The sequence below is a fragment of the Nerophis lumbriciformis genome, linkage group LG37 (assembly GCF_033978685.3).
Source record: "Nerophis lumbriciformis linkage group LG37, RoL_Nlum_v2.1, whole genome shotgun sequence".
Lineage (NCBI taxonomy): Eukaryota > Metazoa > Chordata > Actinopteri > Syngnathiformes > Syngnathidae > Nerophis > Nerophis lumbriciformis.
In genome coordinates, this window is record NC_084584.2 from 1457501 (window position 1) to 1470080 (window position 12580).

The 12580-nt window shown below is 48.0% G+C and overlaps 1 protein-coding gene across 1 annotated transcript in view; it reads right to left on the reverse strand.

Moving 5' to 3' along the window:
* Positions 1-11989, reverse strand: part of mapk15 (mitogen-activated protein kinase 15) — a 23903-nt gene extending 11914 nt beyond the window's left edge. The window contains exons 1-5 of the mRNA XM_072912623.1: positions 11374-11989; positions 6197-6295; positions 6107-6136; positions 1969-2059; positions 1580-1710 (exon numbers count right to left, since the gene is read on the reverse strand). Of these exons, the coding sequence (XP_072768724.1) occupies positions 1580-1710; positions 1969-2059; positions 6107-6136; positions 6197-6295; positions 11374-11463 (441 nt within the window). The 5' untranslated portion in view covers positions 11464-11989. The remainder of the gene's footprint in view (positions 1-1579; positions 1711-1968; positions 2060-6106; positions 6137-6196; positions 6296-11373) is intronic.
* Positions 11990-12580: the final 591 nt, after the last annotated feature.

Sequence of the window (12580 nt, forward strand, 5' to 3'; positions counted from 1 at the left end):
CCACAATAAAATGATTTGGCAGGCCATTTGAAATTATTTGGCGAGACATAAAATGATGTGGTGGACCACAATAAAATGATGTGGCGGGCTACTTGAAATGATGTGGCGGGCCACATGAAATTATGTGGCGGACCACAATAAAATGATGTGGCGGACCACCGTAAAATGATGTGGCGGACCACCATAAAATGACGTGGCGGACCACCATAAAATGACCTGGCGGACAACAATAAAATGATTTGGCAGGCCACTTGAAATGATTTGGCAGGACATAAAATGACGTGGTGGACCACAATAAAATGGCGTGGCGGACCACAATAAAATTATGTGGCGGACCACAATAAAATGATGTGGTGGACCACGATAAAATTATGTGGCGGACCACAATAAAATTATTTGGCAGGCCAATTGAAATGATTTGGCAGGACATAAAATGATGTGGTGGACCACAATAAAATGGCGTGGCGGACTACAATAAAATTATGTGGCGGACCACAATAAAATGATTTGGCAGGCCATTTGAAATGATTTGGCGGGACATAAAATGACGTGGTGGACCACAGTAAATGATGTGGCGGGCCACCTGAAATGATGTGGCGGGCCACATGAAATGATGTGGCGGACCACAATAAAATGACGTGGCGGACCACCATAAAATGACGTGGCGGACCACCATAAAATGATGTGGCGGACCACCATAAAATTATGTGGCGGACCACAATAAAATGATGTGGCGGACCACAATAAAATTATGTGGCGGACCACAATAAAATTATGTGGCGGACCACAATAAAATTATGTGGCGGACCACAATAAAATTATGTGGCGGACCACAATAAAATTATGTGGCGGACCACAATAAAATTATGTGGCGGACCACAATAAAATGATTTGGCAGGCCATTTGAAATGATTTGGTGGGACATAAAATGACGTGGTGGACCAAAATAAAATGATGTGGCGGGCCACCTGAAATAATGTGGCGGGCCACATAAAAATGACGTGGCGGGCCACATGAAATGATGTGGCGGACCACCATAAAATTATGGGGCGGACCACATGACATGATGTGAAGGACCACAATAAAATGATGTGAAGGACCACAATAAAATGATGTGAAGGACCACCATAAAATGATGTGGCGGACCACCTTAAAATTATGGGGCGGACCACATGACATGATGTGAAGGACCACAATAAAATGATGTGAAGGACCACAATAAAATGATGTGAAGGACCACAATAAAATGATGTGGCAGACCACCATAAAATGATGTAACGGGCCACAATAAAATGATGTGGCAGGTCACTTGGAATGATGCAGCGGGCCACAATAAAAAGATGTGGTGGTCCACAATAAAATATGTCAGGCCACAGGAAATGATATGGCGGTTCAGATTTGTCCTCTTGGTCTTTTGAGTTTGTGACTAAAAGAAATGTCTGAAAACATGGCCGACCAGTGGAGTGATGAACATGTGCAGGTTTAGGTCTGTGCCTCAAAGACAGAGGTGTGGCACAGGTGTAGTGTCGTCATGGCAACAGAGGTGTGTGTGTGTGTGTGTGTGTGTGTGTGTTGCTACCTTGTGGTCACGGTGGATGACGTTGCCAGAGTGCAGGTACTTGACAGCCTTGAGCAGCTGATACATGACGTAGCGTTTGTGGATGTCCTTCAGCAGCGTTCCTTTCTTGATCACCGCGTGCAGGTCGCTGTCTGCAACACACACACACACACACACACACACACACACACACACACACACACACACACACACACACACACACACACACACACACACACACACACACACACACACACACACACACACACACACACACACACACACACGCACACACACACCCTTTGCACGCACACACACACACACACACACACACACACACACACACACACACACACACACACACAGGTATCACCTTGGCATCGTCCTCCTGTATCGCTGCCGACACTCACCCATGTATTCAAAGATCAGGTAGATGTCTTTGTCGTTCTGCGCTCGCACCACGTTCTGAAGTTTGATGACGTTTGGATGATCTCCAAACTCCTGCACACAACACTTGGTCAAGAGCTGCCACATAGTGAGCCCACAACAACACTTGGTCAAGAGCTGCCACATAGTGAGCCCACAACAACACTTGGTCAAGAGCTGCCACATAGTGAGCCCACAACAACACTTGGTCAAGAGCTGCCACATAGTGAGCCCACAACAACACTTGGTCAAGAGCTGCCACATAGTGAGCCCACAACAACACTTGGTCAAGAGCTGCCACATAGTGAGCCCACAACAACACTTGGTCAAGAGCTGCCACATAGTGAGCCCACAACAACACTTGGTCAAGAGCTGCCACATAGTGAGCCCACAACAACACTTGGTCAAGAGCTGCCACATAGTGAGCCCACAACAACACTTGGTCAAGAGCTGCCACATAGTGAGCCCACAACAACACTTGGTCAAGAGCTGCCACATAGTGAGCCCACAACAACACTTGGTCAAGAGCTGCCACATAGTGAGCCCACAACAACACTTGGTCAAGAGCTGCCACATAGTGAGCCCACAACAACACTTGGTCAAGAGCTGCCACATAGTGAGCCCACAACAACACTTGGTCAAGAGCTGCCACATAGTGAGCCCACAACAACACTTGGTCAAGAGCTGCCACATAGTGAGCCCACAACAACACTTGGTCAAGAGCTGCCACATAGTGAGCCCACAACAACACTTGGTCAAGAGCTGCCACATAGTGAGCCCACAACAACACTTGGTCAAGAGCTGCCACATAGTGAGCCCACAACAACACTTGGTCAAGAGCTGCCACATAGTGAGCCCACAACAACACTTGGTCAAGAGCTGCCAGATAGTGAGCCCACAACAACACTTGGTGAAGAGCTGCCACATAGTGAGCCCACAACAACACTTGGTGAAGAGCTGCCACATAGTGAGCCCACAACAACACTTGGTGAAGAGCTGCCACATAGTGAGCCCACAACAACACTTGGTGAAGAGTTGCCACATAGTGAGCCCACAACAACACTTGGTGAAGAGCTGCCAGATAGTGAGCCCACAACAACACTTGGTGAAGAGCTGCCAGATAGTGAGCCCACAACAACACTTGGTGAAGCCAGATAGTGAGCCCACAACAACACTTGGTGAAGAGCTGCCAGATAGTGAGCCCACAACAACACTTGGTGAAGAGCTGCCAGATAGTGAGCCCACAACAACACTTGGGGAAAGACAGGCATCTGCCAGATAGTGAGCCCACAACAACACTTGGTGAAGAGCTGCCAGATAGTGAGCCCACAACAACACTTGGTGAAGAGCTGCCAGATAGTGAGCCCACAACAACACTTGGTGAAGAGCTGCCAGATAGTGAGCCCACAACAACACTTGGTGAAGAGCTGCCACATAGTGAGCCCACAACAACACTTGGTGAAGAGCTGCCAGATAGTGAGCCCACAACAACACTTGGTGAAGAGCTGCCAGATAGTGAGCACACAACAACACTTGGTGAAGAGCTGCCACATAGTGAGCCCACAACAACACTTGGTGAAGAGCTGCCACATAGTGAGCCCACAACAACACTTGGTGAAGAGCTGCCACATAGTGAGCTCACAACAACACTTGGTGAAGAGCTGCCACATAGTGAGCCCACAACAACACTTGGTGAAGAGCTGCCAGATAGTGAGCCCACAACAACACTTGGTGAAGAGCTGCCAGATAGTGAGCCCACAACAACACTTGGTGAAGAGCTGCCAGATAGTGAGCCCACAACAACACTTGGTGAAGAGCTGCCACATAGTGAGCCCACAACAACACTTGGTGAAGAGCTGCCAGATAGTGAGCCCACAACAACACTTGGTGAAGAGCTGCCAGATAGTGAGCACACAACAACACTTGGTGAAGAGCTGCCACATAGTGAGCCCACAACAACACTTGGTGAAGAGCTGCCACATAGTGAGCCCACAACAACACTTGGTGAAGAGCTGCCACATAGTGAGCCCACAACAACAACACTTGGTGAAGAAAGACAGCTGCCAGATAGTGAGCCCTAAACAACACTTGAAGACAGGCAGCTGCCAGATAGTGAGCCCACAACAACGCTTGGTGAAGTGAGGCGGCTGCCAGATAGTGAGTCCACAACAACACTTGAAGACAGGCAGCTGCCAGATAGTGAGCCCACAACAACACTTGGTGAAGTGAGGCGGCTGCCAGATAGTGAGCCCACAACAACACTTGGTGAAGAGCTGCCAGATAGTGAGCCCACAACAACACTTGGTGAAGAGCTGCCAGATAGTGAGCCCACAACAACACTTGGTGAAGAGCTGCCAGATAGTGAGCCCACAACAACACTTGGTGAAGAGCTGCCAGATAGTGAGCCCACAACAACACTTGGTGAAGCCAGATAGTGAGCCCACAACAACACTTGGTGAAGAGCTGCCAGATAGTGAGCCCACAACAACACTTGGTGAAGAGCTGCCAGATAGTGAGCCCACAACAACACTTGGGGAAAGACAGGCATCTGCCAGATAGTGAGCCCACAACAACACTTGGTGAAGAGCTGCCAGATAGTGAGCCCACAACAACACTTGGTGAAGAGCTGCCAGATAGTGAGCCCACAACAACACTTGGTGAAGAGCTGCCAGATAGTGAGCCCACAACAACACTTGGTGAAGAGCTGCCACATAGTGAGCCCACAACAACACTTGGTGAAGAGCTGCCAGATAGTGAGCCCACAACAACACTTGGTGAAGAGCTGCCAGATAGTGAGCACACAACAACACTTGGTGAAGAGCTGCCACATAGTGAGCCCACAACAACACTTGGTGAAGAGCTGCCACATAGTGAGCCCACAACACTTGGTGAAGAGCTGCCACATAGTGAGCCCACAACAACAACACTTGGTGAAGAAAGACAGCTGCCAGATAGTGAGCCCTAAACAACACTTGAAGACAGGCAGCTGCCAGATAGTGAGCCCACAACAACGCTTGGTGAAGTGAGGCGGCTGCCAGATAGTGAGTCCACAACAACACTTGAAGACAGGCAGCTGCCAGATAGTGAGCCCACAACAACACTTGGTGAAGTGAGGCGGCTGCCAGATAGTGAGCCCACAACAACACTTGGTGAAGAGCTGCCAGATAGTGAGCCCACAACAACACTTGGTGAAGAGCTGCCAGATAGTGAGCCCACAACAACAGTTGGTGAAGAGCTGCCAGATAGTGAGCCCACAACAACACTTGGGGAAAGACAGGCATCTGCCAGATAGTGAGCCCACAACAACACTTGGTGAAAGACAGGCAGCTGCCAGATAGTGAGCCCACAACACTTGGTGAAGAGCTGCCAGATAGTGAGCCCACAACAACACTTGGTGAAGAGCTGCCAGATAGTGAGCCCACAACAACAGTTGGTGAAGAGCTGCCAGATAGTGAGCCCACAACAACAGTTGGTGAAGAGCTGCCAGATAGTGAGCCCACAACAACACTTGGGGAAAGACAGGCATCTGCCAGATAGTGAGCCCACAACAACACTTGGTGAAAGACAGGCAGCTGCCAGATAGTGAGCCCACAACACTTGGTGAAGAGCTGCCAGATAGTGAGCCCACAACAACACTTGGTGAAGAGCTGCCAGATAGTGAGCCCACAACAACACTTGGGGAAAGACAGGCATCTGCCAGATAGTGAGCCCACAACAACACTTGGTGAAGAGCTGCCAGATAGTGAGCCCACAACAACACTTGGTGAAGAGCTGCCAGATAGTGAGCCCACAACAACACTTGGTGAAGAGCTGCCACATAGTGAGCCCACAACAACACTTGGTGAAGAGCTGCCAGATAGTGAGCCCACAACAACACTTGGTGAAGAGCTGCCAGATAGTGAGCACACAACAACACTTGGTGAAGAGCTGCCACATAGTGAGCCCACAACAACACTTGGTGAAGAGCTGCCAGATAGTGAGCCCACAACAACACTTGGTGAAGAGCTGCCAAATAGTGAGCCCACAACAACACTTGGTGAAGAGCTGCCAGATAGTGAGCCCACAGGCAAGAAGACTTAAAGGGGAAAAAAAAAGACTTGAATTTTCTCTCGCCATGTTTACCTGCAGGAACATGACTTCTCTGAAGGTCCGCTGGAAGAAAAAAAAAAGATTGAAGATGTGATGATTGACACTTGCCTTCATTTGTCTCACCTGAGCATCAGTCTTGTTCCTGAAGGCATCAAAGATCTTCTTCACAGCCACAATCTCACCTGTCTGCCTGTCCACCGCCTTCCACACGATACCATACGCCTGCAGCACACAATGATACCACCTGTCACTCATGTCACCATACGCCTGCAGCACACAATGATACCACCTGTCACTCATGTCACCATACGCCTGCAGCACACAATGATACCACCTGTCACTCATGTCACCATACGCCTGCAGCACACAATGATACCACCTGTCACTCATGTCACCATACGCCTGCAGCACACAGTGATACCACCTGTCACTCATGTGACCATACGCCTGCAGCACACAATGATACCACCTGTCACTCATGTCACCATACGCCTGCAGCACACAGTGATACCACCTGTCACTCATGTCACCATACGCCTGCAGCACACAGTGATACCACCTGTCACTCATGTCACCATACGCCTGCAGCACACAATGATACCACCTGTCACTCATGTCACCATACGCCTGCTGCACATAGTGATACCACCTGTCACTCATGTCACCATACGCCTGCAGCACACAATGATACCACCTGTCACTCATGTCACCATACGCCTGCAGCACACAATGATACCACCTGTCACTCATGTCACCATACGCCTGCAGCACACAGTGATACCACCTGTCACTCATGTCACCATACGCCTGCAGCACACAATGATACCACCTGTCACTCATGTCACCATACGCCTGCAGCACACAGTGATACCACCTGTCACTCATGTCACCATACGCCTGCAGCACACAGTGATACCACCTGTCACTCATGTCACCATACGCCTGCAGCACACAATGATACCACCTGTCACTCATGTCACCATACGCCTGCAGCACACAGTGATACCACCTGTCACTCATGTCACCATACGCCTGCAGCACACAGTGATACCACCTGTCACTCATGTCACCATACGCCTGCAGCACACAATGATACCACCTGTCACTCATGTCACCATACGCCTGCAGCACACAGTGATACCACCTGTCACTCATGTCACCATACGCCTGCAGCACACAATGATACCACCTGTCACTCATGTCACCATACGCCTGCAGCACACAATGATACCACCTGTCACTCATGTCACCATACGCCTGCAGCACACAGTGATACCACCTGTCACTCATGTGACCATACGCCTGCAGCACACAATGATACCACCTGTCACTCATGTCACCATACGCCTGCAGCACACAATGATACCACCTGTCACTCATGTCACCATACGCCTGCAGCACACAGTGATACCACCTGTCACTCATGTGACCATACGCCTGCAGCACACAATGATACCACCTGTCACTCATGTCACCATACGCCTGCAGCACACAATGATACCACCTGTCACTCATGTCACCATACGCCTGCTGCACATAGTGATACCACCTGTCACTCATGTCACCATACGCCTGCAGCACACAGTGATACCACCTGTCACTCATGTGACCATACGCCTGCAGCACACAATGATACCACCTGTCACTCATGTCACCATACGCCTGCAGCACACAGTGATACCACCTGTCACTCATGTGACCATACGCCTGCAGCACACAATGATACCACCTGTCACTCATGTCACCATACGCCTGCTGCACATAGTGATACCACCTGTCACTCATGTCACCATACGCCTGCAGCACACAGTGATACCACCTGTCACTCATGTGACCATACGCCTGCAGCACACAATGATACCACCTGTCACTCATGTGACCATACGCCTGCAGCACACAATGATACCACCTGTCACTCATGTCACCATACGCCTGCAGCACACAATGATACCACCTGTCACTCATGTCACCATACGCCTGCAGCACACAGTGATACCACCTGTCACTCATGTCACCATACGCCTGCAGCACACAATGATACCACCTGTCACTCATGTCACCATACGCCTGCAGCACACAGTGATACCACCTGTCACTCATGTCACCATACGCCTGCAGCACACAATGATACCACCTGTCACTCATGTCACCATACGCCTGCAGCACACAGTGATACCACCTGTCACTCATGTCACCATACGCCTGCAGCACACAGTGATACCACCTGTCACTCATGTCACCATACGCCTGCAGCACACAGTGATACCACCTGTCACTCATGTCACCATACGCCTGCAGCACACAGTGATACCACCTGTCACTCATGTGACCATACGCCTGCAGCACACAATGATACCACCTGTCACTCATGTGACCATACGCCTGCAGCACACAATGATACCACCTGTCACTCATGTGACCATACGCCTGCAGCACACAATGATACCACCTGTCACTCATGTCACCATACGCCTGCAGCACACAGTGATACCACCTGTCACTCATGTCACCATACGCCTGCAGCACACAGTGATACCACCTGTCACTCATGTCACCATACGCCTGCAGCACACAATGATACCACCTGTCACTCATGTCACCATACGCCTGCAGCACACAGTGATACCACCTGTCACTCATGTCACCATACGCCTGCAGCACACAGTGATACCACCTGTCACTCATGTCACCATACGCCTGCAGCACACAGTGATACCACCTGTCACTCATGTCACCATACGCCTGCAGCACACAATGATACCACCTGTCACTCATGTCACCATACGCCTGCAGCACACAGTGATACCACCTGTCACTCATGTCACCATACGCCTGCAGCACACAATGATACCACCTGTCACTCATGTCACCATACGCCTGCTGCACATAGTGATACCACCTGTCACTCATGTCACCATACGCCTGCAGCACACAGTGATACCACCTGTCACTCATGTGACCATACGCCTGCAGCACACAATGATACCACCTGTCACTCATGTCACCATACGCCTGCAGCACACAATGATACCACCTGTCACTCATGTCACCATACGCCTGCAGCACACAGTGATACCACCTGTCACTCATGTCACCATACGCCTGCAGCACACAGTGATACCACCTGTCACTCATGTCACCATACGCCTGCAGCACACAATGATACCACCTGTCACTCATGTCACCATACGCCTGCAGCACATACTGATACCACCTGTCACTCATCCCAGAGTTTTCAGAGGGCGGTGATGCGTTCACTGTCACGTGTAAGGGGCGCCGGAAGTTGGCAGACCCGTCAGCGATCCTGTTCTGTCTCCCTGTAATGTTTGATCCTGTTCTGTCTCTCCGTAATGTTTCATCCTGTTCTGTCTCCCTGTAATGTTTCATCCTGTTCTGTCTCCATGTAATGTTTGATCCTGTTCTGTCTCCCTGTAATGTTTCATCCTGTTCTGTCTCCCTGTAATGTTTCATCCTGTTCTGTCTCCATGTAATGTTTCATCCTGTTCTGTCTCCCCGTGATGTTTGATCCTGTTCTGTCTCCCCGTAATGTTTCATCCTGTTCTGTCTCCCTGTAATGTTTGATCCTGTTCTGTCTCCCTGTAATGTTTGATCCTGTTCTGTCTCTCAGTAATGTTTGATCCTGTTCTGTCTCCCTGTAATGTTTGATCCTGTTCTGTCTCCCTGTAATGTTTCATCCTGTTCTGTCTCCATGTAATGTTTCATCCTGTTCTGTCTCCCTGTAATGTTAGATCCTGTTCTGTCTCCCTGTAATGTCTGATCCTGTTCTGTCTCCCTGTAATGTTTGATCCTGTTCTGTCTCCCTGTAATTTTTTTATCATGTTTTGTCTCCCTGTAATGTTTCATCCTGTTCTGTCTCCCTATAATGTTCCATCCTGTTCTGTCTCCCCGCAATGTTTCATCCTGTTCTGCCTCCCTGTAATGTTTGATCCTGTTCTGTCTCCCTGTAATGTTTCATCCTGTTCTGTCTCCCTGTAATGTCTGATCCTGTTCTGTCTCCCTGTAATGTTTCATCCTGTTCTGTCTCCCTGTAATGTTTCATCCTGTTCTGTCTCTCTGTAATGTTTGATCCTGTTCTGTTTCCCTGTAATTTTTTTTATCATGTTTTGTCTCCCTGTAATGTTTCATCCTGTTCTGTCTCCCTATAATGTTCCATCCTGTTCTGTCTCCCCGCAATGTTTCATCCTGTTCTGCCTCCCTGTAATGTTTGATCCTGTTCTGTCTCCCTGTAATGTTTCATCCTGTTCTGTCTCCATGTGATGTTTCATCCTGTTCTGTCTCCCTGTAATGTTATATCCTGTTCTGTCTCCCTGTAATGTTTGATCCTGTTCTGTCTCCCTGTAATTTTTTTATCATGTTTTGTCTCCCTGTAATGTTTCATCCTGTTCTGTCTCCCTATAATGTTCCATCCTGTTCTGTCTCCCCGCAATGTTTCATCCTGTTCTGCCTCCCTGTAATGTTTCATCCTGTTCTGTCTCCCTGTAATGTTTCATCCTGTTCTGTCTCCCTGTAATGTCTGATCCTGTTCTGTCTCCCTGTAATGTTTCATCCTGTTCTGTCTCCCTGTAATGTTTCATCCTGTTCTGTCTCTCTGTAATGTTTAATCCTGTTCTGTTTCCCTGTAATTTTTTTTATCATGTTTTGTCTCCCTGTAATGTTTCATCCTGTTCTGTCTCCCTGTAATGTCTGATCCTGTTCTGTCTCCCTGTAATGTCTGATCCTGTTCTGTCTCCCTGTAATGTTTGATCCTGTTCTGTCTCCCTGTAATGTTTGATCCTGTTCTGTCTCTCCGTAATGTTTCATCCTGTTCTGTCTCCCTGTAATGTTTCATCCTGTTCTGTCTCCCTGTAATTTGTGATTGGGATAATTGATGAATAAAGGACCATATTACTGTGTATTAACTATAAAAGTGTCCAAAACAAGACATTTCATCACGAGGTGTCAAACTCCTCCCAGGTATTCCCCTCAGGTGAGTCTGCACTCACTTTTATGACGCACGTCAAACAGCTGTTCACAGGCCCCGCCCCCCCACGCCTGTTAGCCAATAGGATGGAAGAATGTGTCACTAAGAGCAAGTGGAAAGAAACATGGCTGCAGTAAGCGGAAGTAATAATAATACTACGTAGTACTTTATACAGTTTGTCCTTCCAAAGTAACAACAATAATAAAGCAGCGGAAATACTTCAAGTGAACGTCAGGAGGATAAAAAACACCTTAATAAGCAAAAGAGGACGATGATGCATTCAGGTCCCTCTTGTAAAAATGTAGACTAAGTTACTCACCCCTTTGCCGAGTCGTTTCTTGATGTCATATTTCACGGAGATGTGCTCCTCCACTTCAGGCACGCCCGCACATTTCAAACTTTTGCTCATCTTCCACACTCCCGCCTAAAAAAGTTATCTCCTTTTTGTTGTGCTGCCGCTTCAAAGCTTCTCAACCGGTGACCGCAAAGTGGTCAGCGCTAACCGGAAGTGGTGGCGATATAAACCTTATTAATGCGTCTTTTCCCGCGCCATTACTAACCGTGTGTCTTGTTCATTATTAACCGTGTGTCTTGTTCATTATTAACCGTGTGTCGTGTTCATTACTAACCGTGTGTCTTGTTCATTACTAACCGTGTGTCTTGTTCATTACTAACCGTGTGTCTTGTTCATTATTAACTGTGTGTCGCGAGTCAACAGTTAAATGAAAGCCAACACGGAGGACGAAGAAGAAGCAGGTGGCGCCATTTCACTTCCGGAAGTAAAGTGACAATAATATAAGTTGTTTTAGAGAAACGTCCTTCATGTTCTTCCCCGCCAACACTCGGGACCACGTCGCCGAGGCGTTTACCGACCAGACGAACCGGAGTTTTGTCGTTCCTTGTCGTCCTGGAAACGGCACCGCTGCGTGTCTCTTAAAGGGCCAGCAGCACACTGCACCGGCACTTCCGGTTGCGTCACGTGGACGCTGTTGTCATGGTGATTGGCGCATCGTACATAGCGCAGACGTCGAATGAATGTTCTTCTAAGAGTGATAATGTTCTTCTAAGAGTGATAATGTTCTTCTAAGAGTGATAATGTTCTAAGAGTGATAATGTTCTAAGAGTGATAATGTTCTTCTAAGAGTGATAATGTTCTAAGAGTGATAATGTTCTAAGAGTGATAATGTTCTTCTAAGAGTGATAATGTTCTTCTAAGAGTGATAGTGCTCTTTTAAAAGTGATAAACTTATTCTAAGAGTGATAATGTTCTTTTAAGAGTGATAATGTTCTTCTAAGAGTGATAATGTTCTTCTAAGAGTGATAATGTTCTAAGAGTGATAATGTTCTAAGAGTGATAATGTTATTCTAAGAGTGATAATGTTCTTTTAAGAGTGATAAAGTTATTCTAAGAGTGATAATGTTCTAAGAGTGATAATGTTGTTTTAAGAGTGATAATGTTCTTCTAAGAGTGATAAAGTTCTTTTAAGAGTGATAATGTTCTAAGAGTGATAATGTTCTTTTAAGAG